This window comes from Crocodylus siamensis, chromosome 6 (genome assembly GCF_052110815.1).
Source record: "Crocodylus siamensis isolate JL-2025a chromosome 6, ASM5211081v1, whole genome shotgun sequence".
In the NCBI taxonomy this organism is placed as follows: Eukaryota; Metazoa; Chordata; order Crocodylia; family Crocodylidae; genus Crocodylus; species Crocodylus siamensis.
In genome coordinates, this window is record NC_143400.1 from 47250153 (window position 1) to 47262728 (window position 12576).

A 12576-nucleotide genomic window follows, 5' to 3' on the forward strand; every position below is an offset into this window, starting at 1 on the left:
GAGAAACTCTGACACCCAAACTCACTTCTGTTACAGAGAAAAAATTCCCTTTGTGTTTGCAAAAGCTCCCCTTGAAAGAACCTGCATTGCAAAACTAACCACAACCTACCATTTCTTTGTAGATTAGTTTAGTTTGCACAGTAAAAAGGAACACAAAATACCCTATAGGCCAGCATGGAATAGCTCTGCCTCATGTAGCTCACAATAATGGTACAATTATAAGATGTTCTTTCTCATTTTGCTAAGTTTCAATCATTTCTAGAAATGTGTGCAGATACGACAGTTGTCTGGAATAAAGTTCTGCTGGCAGCCAGTGGCTCTGAAGCTGTCTAAATTATACTGGAACAGGTTTCTAGGGTCTTTACATACAGGTCCAAGAGCCATGAAATGCAATAAAATATTTCCAAGGTCTGTGGTTCCAAGGGTGCTTCGATTTGTAGCTTGTTCTAGATCCATAGAAGACATGTGTCTAAGGTAAGTGCTCTGGGGAAGGCTTACAATGCGGACTAGCTCAGGAAAGGGCTTACAAGGCTTTCAAGATACAGGTCACTGGGACTGTGCTGTTATACGGGCTGTAGCATGGCCAGATTTCTTGGGCTTCTAAGAGCTGAAGGTCTCGGCCACTAGAATACTGTCCCAGGGTCTGGGACCAAACACCCACAAGATACGTGGCTCCAAAGCACCTAACTATGCATACTACTCCATACCCAGGGATCCAAGTTTTCTGTATGTGTTAATGGTTCCATTATCAGAGCTCATGTACATAGCTTAGGAGCAATCCTGCCATGCACATTGACTAGCACAAAGAATCCTTGGCTTTTAGGATAGGTGACTCCATAGCAGTCAGGCAGGCACACTAACTGTGACCAGGAGACCCAGACGTTCCAGGGTTAGTGTTACAATGAACCACAGCCACAGTTATGTGGTTCATGAAAGAAAGGAGACAGACTTCCAGAGTAGATGGTCTTGGACCATTCACCCTTTGCAGACTGCCCCATGGCAAGGTACCATGGATGCTCAAGGTCTTCAGCCAAGCACTCCATTTTCTGAAGAAGGAATCCTATACGTCCTCATTCCATGGTCAACAGCAATTAGAAAGCCCCACTCTGTAGACTTCCTTTGAGTTAATGACCTCATTCTATTCAAGGTCAATATATCTCTGGGGCAACCAAGCTATGTGGACTGTCCTGGGAACCCAAGGAGTTCTCTTTGCAGAAATCCTCCTATGCAGTTGTCCTGTCACCTATGTTTTGTAGATCTGAGGCATCCACACTAAGTGGCAAGCTTTCAAGGTCTTCTTTCCCATGGAAATCAGCTATATGATATTCTTTGGAGAGGCTGGGAACCCAGTCTCCACACCTGTAGGCAGCTAGCCATGAGGACAATCCCACAGCCATGGGGATTAAGAATTCCGGGGTAGAAGGCTTCCCAGAATCACCTCTAATAAGGATTTTGTGATATTTCAAGAGTGCCAGCCTCTCAGGATCTATGGTTTCAGAGCAGGAGGTCCTGTGGACTAGCTAGTTCTAAAGCCTGGGGCCACTGTATCCAACCTGGCTTTGAGACACTAACTCTGGTTTGGCCTTTTTGGGCACTGGGTGCCTGGCCACTGTATGCCAGGCTCCTGGTCCCCCTCAGGCTCTGAGGCTTTGCCCTTTGTTCCTCTCTGGGCTCAATAGTTGCTCAAGCCTTGAGTCTTCATGGGCAGGGCTCAAGACAATTGCCCCTTGGCACTAATGGGACCTCCATATACAACTCCTAGAGTCCCAAACTAATCTGCTGGAGTAAAACTAACTTAAACCAGGAGCCCTGCAGCCAGGAGCTCTTCAGCTTGTGGCTGTCAAGAGAAACTAGCTCACTAGCATAAGCTTTATGATTATATCCTCCCAGAGTCCTACTCACTTCAGGTCAGCAGACTGCCTGGACTGTCTGCAGGTGCTCCTGATTGGCTTCATTGCCTCATTGTCATGGTGGCCTGCAGCTGTTGTGCCCTGTGTGCCCTGCAGTGCTCCTTTGCTGGGCTGCTACTTTCCTAAAGAAACAGAAAGCTCTAGGCTCTCTGTTACATGCATCTATTGGACTTTAATCACAATTAAAGTGAAGAAGCTCTGGATCCTGTGTTAAACAGAAGTTCATACTATATGTTGGGGGAGAGGGGGTAAGCAATTCCCCATCACAACCTGGGTGACAATGCAGTGGAGGGTATATGAGATCCCAGCTTCCCAATGGAAATAGGCATCCAGTACTCATGTTCATGGCCATCCTCATGTTAGCGCTTTGTGTCATCACACGCATCTTATCATTGGCATCCTGAATTTCTTGGGCTGCTGATCATTGTTTCCGATCCTCTGGACTTACCTGTCACTGCTTATTTTTCTGGCCCTAAAACGGATAGTCATAGACTGGAGCTGGTCACAAAAATGGCACCTTCCCTTAGTTCTTGTCCCACCAGAATGTAGCTCCCTGACAGAGGAAGCATAGAACAGCCTGAGAAATCTTCCCTCAAATGTCTCCTGCTTCCAGGCCACAACATACCAGCCAACAGATAGGCTGAAACAAAGCATGGCCAGGTGTGGCAAGATGTTCCACTGTGAACGGGAGGTAAGAGTCAGTACCTTACAGCTCTGCTCTGTGAGAGCCTGGAGAGTAAGGAAATGGTATAGGTCACTTGTGTGCATATGTGGTGAAGGAAAAGTATAAGACCAGCCCTTCTGTTGTGAAAATGACCTGTCACCTAGTGGTACGGAGCTGTAAAGCTCTGCTGCTGCCATTCATCTATCTTCAGAAGCCTCTAGGGGATTATGGCCAAGAGGCATATTGGAATGCCTGTCCATTAGCCACGTAGCCATGCAGCATCACAGGGCATTGTGAATCAGTGCAGCTGGGAGAGCCTTGCACATTTGTTCAGTACTGGAAATTTGAAGTACTTTGACTGTTTGTCTCTTTAAACAAGGATCTGCATGTGTTAATGGAGTTGACTGATCAACACTTGCTTTTAGGAAACTGGCAAAAGTGGTGAAACACCATGGGGTTTAAAAAAAAAATGATCACTTGCCAATTATTTACAGATAAAATGATTTTTTTTTTAAGTGAGTCAAAACAGATACATCAATCTATGTATCTCATATTCTGGCTTGTAAATTGGCCCTTTGCTGAGGAAAACACTGTTAATTAATTACACAAGCGATGCTTTATCCCAGAGGCACTCAAAAATATTTATTCATCAATCAATGTTTAATCTTAGAGCTTGAAAGATATTGGCTCTTTGTTTCCTAGAGGGGAAGTGCCATAAAAGGCATGCTTATATTGGATAATATAATAAATAATTCTCCATTGTCTTTAGTTTTTTGAGGTTAAAGAGCAGCATGTCTTCTTTTGTTCTTTTTTTTTTTGAGACAGAAAGAGAGATAGGGAGAAAGGAAGGATGGGGCAAGAGGTAGGAAGATAGAGAGACTAAGTAACCACTGAGTCTACAAATTGTTACTCTTGCTCCTTCTATTTCCCTCTTAAAAGAGGTCCTTTAACACCAGCATCCCCTTTCCTTAAGTAAAAAAGTGTAAAACTTCAGTGAGAGCATCAGAATCTGTTCCTCTTCTCTTTCTGCTAGGAGACATACATCCCTGACTGTTTTCTACATGGATGTTCGGTGAGTGCAGTTTTATTTTATTCTTTAATGTAGTGGGTGGAAGCCTCAGCGAGACTAACATAAAAATATACGTAAGTTTATAGATATATTAATGTGTGTGTGTGTGTGAGAGAGAGAGAGAGAGAACACATTTTAGAAGGAAAATGTAACATAAGGTATTTCAAAGACCTCATGTGGAAGGATGTATACAATTTTGGCTACTGATCTTAAAGAAAAATGAATTCAAATGGCAAGAGACACAAATAAATCAGGATGACCATGGGGATGGTCTAAAACATTTTGCTTGTCTATCCTAGGGTAAAAAAAACAGTATAATAGTGAAAAGAGGCTTTCTGCAACTATACTGGGGAGAGGGGTTAAAACCAAGGGAGTTAAAAGAGTTTGTGACATGGAAGGATAGTGTCTGAATATGAACCAAAAAAGGTGTGTCCAAAATACATTGAGCTGGACTTGATTATCCCAGATTTCCTTCCAGGCCTATGTCCTCTGGGCCAGATCCACAAAAGAGCTTTTGTGCCTTAATTAGAACTAAGGTGCAGTGTAGGTGCAAGAGTGAAAACTTCCATTAAAGCTTCCATTAGGTGCTACCTAAGTCTGGATTTGCCTAGACCCTAGGGGCATTTTTATGTTTGAATTTAAGGCTTCCCAAGTACCTAGAATTGAACCTCTGTGCTAGGTCCAGACAGCCTTAGGCTAGGTGCAGTTTTCAGCTCAGTTATGCCTGAATCCAGTCAGGACTGAAATGCGATGTTATTCTGCTGAGAAGTCCAGCAAAGTCTAATCTACTGGGTGTTCAGAAAACATTGAACACACACACAGAAAACTCACAAAACCCAGTGGTGTCCACAATCTTGTTTAAAATATAACCAAAGGTGGTACTGGTACCACCTTCCTTTTAATCAGTAGCTTTGTGTTTAGCATACTTGCCCAGGAAATGGGACACCAATACTAAATTGCCTTATCTTCCTGAAGGGGCTCAAACTCACACTCCACTAGAGACCACTCAAACCACTCGAGTCATGAGTTCTGAAGCTTAGGGTGACATTTCATTCTTTTCTGGATGCCTAGATTGGGTTGTGTCCATGACTATATCAGTTGTAAAAGTATCAGTTATGCAGTGCTGTGTCATTCTACTTCTCAGGAGATAGGTAGCCATCCATGTGCATAGGGATGCTCACAAGAGAAATAGTTACCACCTAGGCAGAAGTGGCATTTCTGGAACTTAGATGACAAAATCTGTTTATCTAGGAGCTCATAAAAGAACACAGTTCCACTCTTGCATTTAAAGCATTAGTCTGCTGTAGGTGTCTCCTCAGTTTTGGACTGAACAGTCAGGACTGATCTGTCTTTTTTCCTTCCCAATGACCATTTCATGGAAAACACAGAAGCACTCCCTTGTTCAGGCCCCAGAAACAAGGATTCCCTCCTCCTAGGTGAACCTCATAGCATGCCTTTATAGAGTCACACTCCCTTTTTCCGTCTCTCTTTTGCTCTCTCTGGTCTCTTTTTAGCTCTGAATTCTGTCCTGTTTAGTGGCAGAGACTAAACAGAAGAGATGGAAATTCTGCTGTTGGTTTAAATACCATGAAGAGTGTAGTCCTTTATCCTAGCAAGTCTCTGTTGTGAGGGAACTTGAAACCATGGATTGAAAAACAAAAGAAAAATAGCTAAAGCTAACAACTCACTGCTAGTTGGTTCTCACCAAAGAAAGCCATTTATTCTTCCAATAAAGTTTTGCTATTTCTGAGATTTTTTTTGTTTGAACCTTCTATCATTTTTGCTTTGTTTGATTGTTTTAACTACACTCAGACCTTCAAAAAAAATTCTGGTTTTCACAACTGAAAATTAGAGAGCTACAGAAATCTCTGTGATCTCATATTCTGCCTTAGAGCATATAAAGAATAGGATTTTTAAAGTATGGTTTTGTTTACTTAGTTCATAGTTTCATATATGTTAGGATCAGAAGGGACCTATTAGATCATCTAAGTCTGACCCCCTGCCCTGAGAAGGAAAGAGTGCTGGGGTCAGATGACCCCAGCCAGGTGTCTTTCTAATCTCCTTTTAAATACCTCCAAGGAAGGAGACAGCACCACAACCCTTGGAAGCATATTGCATATTTTGGCAAACCTCGCTGTAAATAATTTTTTCCTGATGTCTGGTCTGAATTTTTTCTCTTTTAGTTTGTGGCCATTCCTAGTTAACCTAGTTAAGCATTGTGTCCCCTACTTCTTGCTGACCCCCCTGATGAGTTTGTAGGTGGCCACTAGATCACCTCTCAGCCTCCTCTTGTGGAGAATGAAGAAGTTCCGTTCTCCCAATCGATCAACATAGGGTTTTTTCTGTAGGCTTTAAACCAGATGAGTGGCCCTCCTATGAACCCTCTCCAGGCCATCTACATCCCTCCTGAAGTACGGTGTCCAAAACTGGACACAGTACTCAAGCTGCGGCCTGGCCAATGCCACATAGAAGGGAAGCATCACCTCCCTAGACATTTGTGATGGACCTACTTATGCAAGAAAGGGTGCAGTTAGCTTTACTTATTACCTCATCACACTGGTGACTCATGTTCATTTTGGAGTCAACTATGACTCCGAAATCCCTTTCCACAGTTGTGCTACTTAGAGTGGTACCACCCAGGCTATAGGATTGTTGATTCTTCCTCCCTAGGTGCAACACATGACACTTATCCTTGTTAAACTGCATCCTATTCTGTTCCACGCACTTCCCCAGCCTGTCCAAATCCGCTTGGATTCACTCCCTACCCTCTAGTTTGTTTACTTCCCCCCATAGTTTGGTGTCATCAGCAAACTTGGACAGACTGCTTTCTACTCCTTCATCCAAGTCACTAATGAAGATATTGAATAGTACTGGTCCCAGGACAGAGCTTTGGGGGACTCCACTGCTTCCATTTCTCCAGGTAGAGACAGACCCATCTACCACCACTTTCTGGGTGCATCCCATAAGCCAATTTTCTACCCACCAGACTACGTAATAATCTACATTGCAAATCTTTAGTTTACTTATAAGAATTTGATGCTACACCGTGTCAAAGGCCTTTTTTAAATCTAAGTAAATAACATCTACCTCTATTTGGACCCATGCTCATTGCCCCTTAGCATTATTTTAACAGTTGTCCCCCACAAATGTGATCCTTAACAATTTTCTCAAAGGTCTTGCCAAGGATAGAGGTGAAGCTAACTGGCTTATACCTACCCACTTCCTCTTTCCTCCCCTTCTTGAAAATAGGGATCACATTGGCCCTTTTCCAATCCTCTGGGACCTTTCCTGAGTTCCACGAGAGCTCAAACAGTTGTGCCACCAGCTCCACTATGACTCCAGCTAATTCTGTAAGTACCCTAGGATGAAGATCATCAGGGCCTGTTGACTTAAATACATTCAACCCCTCCAGGCGCCCCTTTACTAGGGCAGCATGAACAGGTGGTGGGTCGATATCTATTGGCTTACCTAAAGTCCCAATGGGATGCATATTTGTATTCATGTCCAGGAACATGGATGCAAAGAAAGCATTTAGAAACTCTGCTTTGGCCATCCTATCTGTTACCAGTTGCCCAAGTTCATCCTGAAGGGGCCCTAAGTTACCCTGCACCTTCTTTTTGCTTCCGATGTATTTAAATAATTACTTTTTGTTACCCTTAATTTTGCTGCCAGCCTAAGCTCCATTTCTGCTTTGTCTCTCCTCACTGTTTCCCTGCAAGTTCAAGCCAAGCAGGTATACTCCTCTTTGGTGGCTTCCCACTGCTTCCACAACCTGTGGGCCTCTTTTTTTTCCCCTCCAGGCTCTCCTGAATTTTCCTGCTCAACCAAGAGGGTTTCTTTGCTTCTTTGCCCCCTTTTATGTGCACTGGGATGGTCCTTTTCTGTGCCTGCAGGATTAGTCCCTTGAGAAACACCTACCCTTCCTGGACTCCCATCTCTCTGAGGCTTTTACCAGTCAGTCCTTCCCTAACCAATCTCTTGAGCTTGTCAAAGTTTGCCTTCCTGAAGTCTAGCACTTCTGCCCTACTAATTGTCTTTCCCACCTTTCTCCAGATAGTGAACCCTATCAAGAGGTGGCCACTATCCCCTAAGTCGCCTTATACCTGCAGATCCCCCACCAAGTCATCCCCTGTGGCCAGTACTAAGTGTAGTAAGGCATTTCCCCTAGTGGGAACATGTACATCTTGTGATAGGTGAAGGTCCTGTAAGGAGGTTAGAAACTTTTGTGAACAGGCAGATGTCTGAGAAGTTTAAGTCACCCATGACAACCAGGTCCTTTGAGTGCACAGCCTCTGAGAGCTGTCTCGAGAATTCTAGGTCTAACTCATCCCCCTGGTGAGGGAGTCTGTAATAGATCCCCCACCACCAAGTTCCTTTCTCCCCAACCCTCCTGTAATCTGACCCATAGTACCTTCAATTTACCCTTCTTCTTGGCCCAATTTAAGTACAGAAGATGTATATTGCTCCTTAACATAGAGAGCAATGCCCCCCCTGCCTTTTTTTCCCCCCGCTCTGTCCTGTCTGTACAACCTGTATCCTTGATGCCCAATGCCCAGTCGTGGGTAGGATCCCACCAGGTTTCTGTTAGCCCTACCAGGTAGAATTTTTTATTTGCAAGCAGGAGTGCAAGTTCCTTGTTCTTGTTCCCCATGCTCCTAACATTAGTACAGAAGCATCTAATCCCCCTGATAGGTGCCTTTACTACTTCCCCATTGTGATGCTTAGCAGGACCCTTGTAACTTACCTGGACTGTTCCAGCACCTGGCTTGAGATTCATCATCCCTGGCCTCTCCCTGTCATCAACATCCCCATCCCACGATGAACCTAGTTTAAAGCCCGGCATATGAGATCAGCCAACCTGTAAAAGAAGAATCTCTTACCCTACAGAACTACCCCATAGTTTTATCTTCTTTTCCCAACTTCAGGGAAACATTTACATGGTTTTACTTAATAATTTTAAATACATTAACCCTAGTTGTATAGTTTTATGAGCTGGATTTATAGACTGAGCTAAAATATAATGAAGGTTACAGTCAGAAAATAGGAATGAAACTGAAGAACAAATTAAGAAAAATGCATTCTAGCTTTAAATAAAGATTTGCCTTTTACGATGGAGCTTGACAAATAATGATATTATAGATATGTGTTCAAAGCAAAAAGTTAGGGGAAAAATCAGTGTGGGTTGAACCACAATTGTTCCCAAACTTGCAGCATAATCCACACAAATAGCTGCCTTCAATTTGATAGGTCAACCAGTGTGTACAAGGGGCTCTCTGAGAAGATCCAGGTCACTGATCTGGGCTTTTTAAAGCTGTTCCATTCTGAATTGTATTCACATGAAAAAAATATTTGCTATTTAAGCTTCCAAGTTACTTTAATTCATCACAAATGTGGCCTGCTAAGCTTACAGAAAAAAAGAATGGAGAGATAGCCAATAAATAAATAAATACAGGGTCACTTGAGATTCATTCAGAAAAAAAACAGTGAATTGGTTATTCTTTGTTTTGAAAATTGCAGACCTTTTATACACAAAGCTTCATGCACCTCAGCTTTAAAACCACTTTTGTTCTGGGATAATTCCACTCAAATCACAGGAGTTGTACTGCTGTAAAGCTGCAGTAATGATACAATGACCCATATTTATTGATACCACCCACTAAAAGAGAAGAGACATAGGCACTGATTCTGCCATGGTTAGGAAGTCATCTCATGTATAATCACACTAATTGGAAGATTATTTTGAATCTAGCTTCTTCCATAACCCCTTCCCCCCACCCTCCACTTGCAATCCCTTCCAATGGTTTTGGAGTAGATACTACGGGATTGTGTTCTGGGAATGGTTGTGTGGGCAATGTTTCCAAAAGCTTTCTTTTTGGATTGCTCACAAGAGGTTGAATATGTGAAAACTCATTGGGCAAGTTGTGGCACCTGGTTAGTTGCAGCAAATACTAGAATGAAATGAATTTGCTCTATTTTGTTCAGTTACTTGGAGTGTAAAAATTAATATATGAACTGGCAAAGAGTTGTCTTCATTTTTCTGGTAAACTGTTCTACAGGAAAATCCTTGTCCATTGCAGCTCAACACTTATAAAGATGATCTCAGGGTTGATTTCTCTTTCTGGAATCCAAGACAAGTTCCTCATGGATCCAAGACAAATTCCAGATGGTCAATCGACCTTGTGTGGGAAAATAAATATTTCCATGCTTCCCTACCATGAGATAGGCAGCTTCCTTGTGAGCCAGGGGGCATTAGCATACCTGTGTCCATCTCCAAGAACTGTACTCCCAGTGGGTCTGCACATAAGCCTTGATGTGAAGAAATTGCCATCAGATGAACTGTCTGTGGTCCAGGTATTCTAAGGTGCCATTTCTTGACCATCATCAGGAAATGTCTCGTATGTTCCTTGGTATAAACCCACAATCCTGATAACTGTGAAGGGTCTGGTTCTGCATGAAGCTTAGCTCTCTGGTCCAAAGCAAAATGTATATATGGTCACAGCCATGTCACTTAGAGCTTCTAGGTTCCCTGCCACAGAAAAGACACTTGATTTCTGGAAAACAAAGGTGAAGCACCATGGTCCTTTAGCATCATGTTGGATGGTGGGCATCATGTTGGTATTGAGAAGTTTCATGGAAAAATATTATGACTTTCACCAAAACCACATTTCTAAAATGTGAAATTTCCTAGGAACTGGAAACCTGCTTCTCAGTCAGTTTGGTTATTCAAACCCATGAGCTGTCTCTGAAAATTTCATGTAGCCAATCTGTCTCTGTCTATACTTTTTTCTGTCTTTCAGAAATTCCTTTCACTGTTGTTATATTAATTCTGAATGTTTTGCTCTTCTTACAGGTCACTACCTAGGAATGAAAACCAAACCACTGTGACTGAGTTCATTCTCTTGGGACTTTTCAATGACCCACAGCTCCAAATTTTTATGTTTTTTGTGTTTTTGGTGATATACCTCATCACCCTAGTGGGGAATGCAGTCATCATGTTGGTGATAAGAGCTGATTCTAACCTTCATACCCCCATGTATTTCTTCCTGTCTCATCTATCCTTTGTTGATATCTGCTATTCTTCAGTCACTGTCCCCCAGATGCTGGTGAATTTACTAGCAGAGCATAAAACTATTTCTGTCAATGCTTGCTTTACCCAGATCTTCTTCTTCCTTCTCTCAGGTACATGTGAATTATTCATTCTCTCAGCAATGGCTTATGACCGTTATGCTGCCATATGTACCCCCCTGCATTATGCGGGGGCTATGAATATAAGAGTGTGTAGGATGCTAGTGGGGGTCTCCTGGACAATGAGTTTCATAGATTCACTGGTAAATACAGTTCCTTTATTAAAGGTGAACTTCTGTGGGCCCAATGAAATTGGGCATTTTAGCTGTGAGCTTCCCCGACTACTAAAACTGTCCTGCTCTAGGGCATTGATCAACAAAATAGCTCTTCTTTCTTCCCTTGTGGTCATTGCTTTTGGAAATTTCCTCCTTATGTTGGTTTCCTACATCCATATCATCTTTGCCCTCCTGAGGATAAGCTCTTCTGAGGGGAGACGTAAAGCCTTCTCCACCTGCAGCTCCCACCTCATTGTGGTGGGTTTATTATATGCAACAGCTGGTTTTCAGTATATGAAACCGAGTTCCATTTCTTCAGTGATCATAGATCAAGTTTTCTCCATCCAGTACAGCATCTTGACCCCAATGTTAAATCCCATCATCTATAGTTTGAAAAATAAGGATGTGAAAATGGCTTTGGGCAGAATTAAAAAAAAAAAAAATCAAGTTTCCTTCTTATGTAAAACATGCAATTATAAATAGTAATAATCAACATTTTTATTGTCAAAAAATACTTTTGAAAATAAAGAGGTATGGCAAACAGGTACCTGGATGATGATAGAACATAAATGGCAATTACTTTTTTTATTTTATTTTTTTGTAGAAATATCCTTGTTTATATATCCCATTGAATCCAGAAAATATCACATGAAGAGAACCTACAGAAGTGTTTTAGCTAGACTTTAAAACTTTGTGTAGATCAAGGTCTCTCTGTTAAGCCTGACTTTATTTTGAATATTAGCCTATTTTGCTAGCAGTCCAAATAATAATTAATTCAATGTGTATCACCATATGAAACACCTGTCATAGTAAAACTGGCTGAGTATAGACCCCAAAATATATGTATGCAGTTGTTTAGTAATAAACTGTCCTCCCTAAATGGGACTCAGAGATTTAGGAGATGAAATTCTCTTGACTTAAAATTGATTCTTAGCACCTCATTCCTGAGATCCTTGAGGAACCATATTGGATATCATATCATGGGAGGTAGCACAGACTACAGTACGTGGAAGCCAACTAGCATAAGGAGGACAAAAGACATAATAGCAGCACCTAGAGCCCATCAACTCCTGCTTGCTTGGTCATAGGGTCTTTCTCCTTCTGCTGCCTCCCATACTTTTGATGTTATGTTTGGAGGAATAAATGTTGGGAGGATGATCAGGACCCCTCGGTGAACATCTTGTCTAGTGCCTAGTAAGGCTGTGTGAAATGACACCATTCTGAGGTTTCAATGGAACAGTGTTTCGTTTTGAATTTCATTTTGATTTGAAACAGCCTCACTGTTTTGACAAAGAAAAATGGAACAGCTGCTTAGATGTTATGCCCATTAGCTATAATGGGGAAACTCAAAACAGCCTCTCTCATCTGGCAGGCAGACTGGGGCTGTGGATCCCTGATCTGCCTGCAAGATGAGGGAGGGAAGCTGGTGCTGCCACCTGGGACTAGGGAAAGGAACTGAGCCTGATTGCTCAGTTCCCCTCCCCAGTGCTAGATCAGACTGGGGATGGGAAGTCAGCCCAGCACTTGAAAGAGGCAGCCTGACCTGGGCATCGACACAGACAAGAATAAAAAGAGCCATTGCTTTAACACACA

The 12576-nt window shown here is 42.4% G+C and overlaps 1 protein-coding gene across 1 annotated transcript; it reads left to right on the forward strand.

Annotated features, from left to right (window-relative positions):
* The first annotated feature begins 463 nt into the window (after positions 1-463).
* Positions 464-11466, forward strand: LOC149862665 (olfactory receptor 5BS1-like). Its single transcript, XM_090054038.1, has 2 exons — positions 464-474; positions 10494-11466. Exons 1-2 carry the CDS (start codon positions 464-466, stop codon positions 11464-11466), a joined length of 984 nt encoding a protein of 327 aa, XP_089910164.1.
* Positions 11467-12576: the final 1110 nt, after the last annotated feature.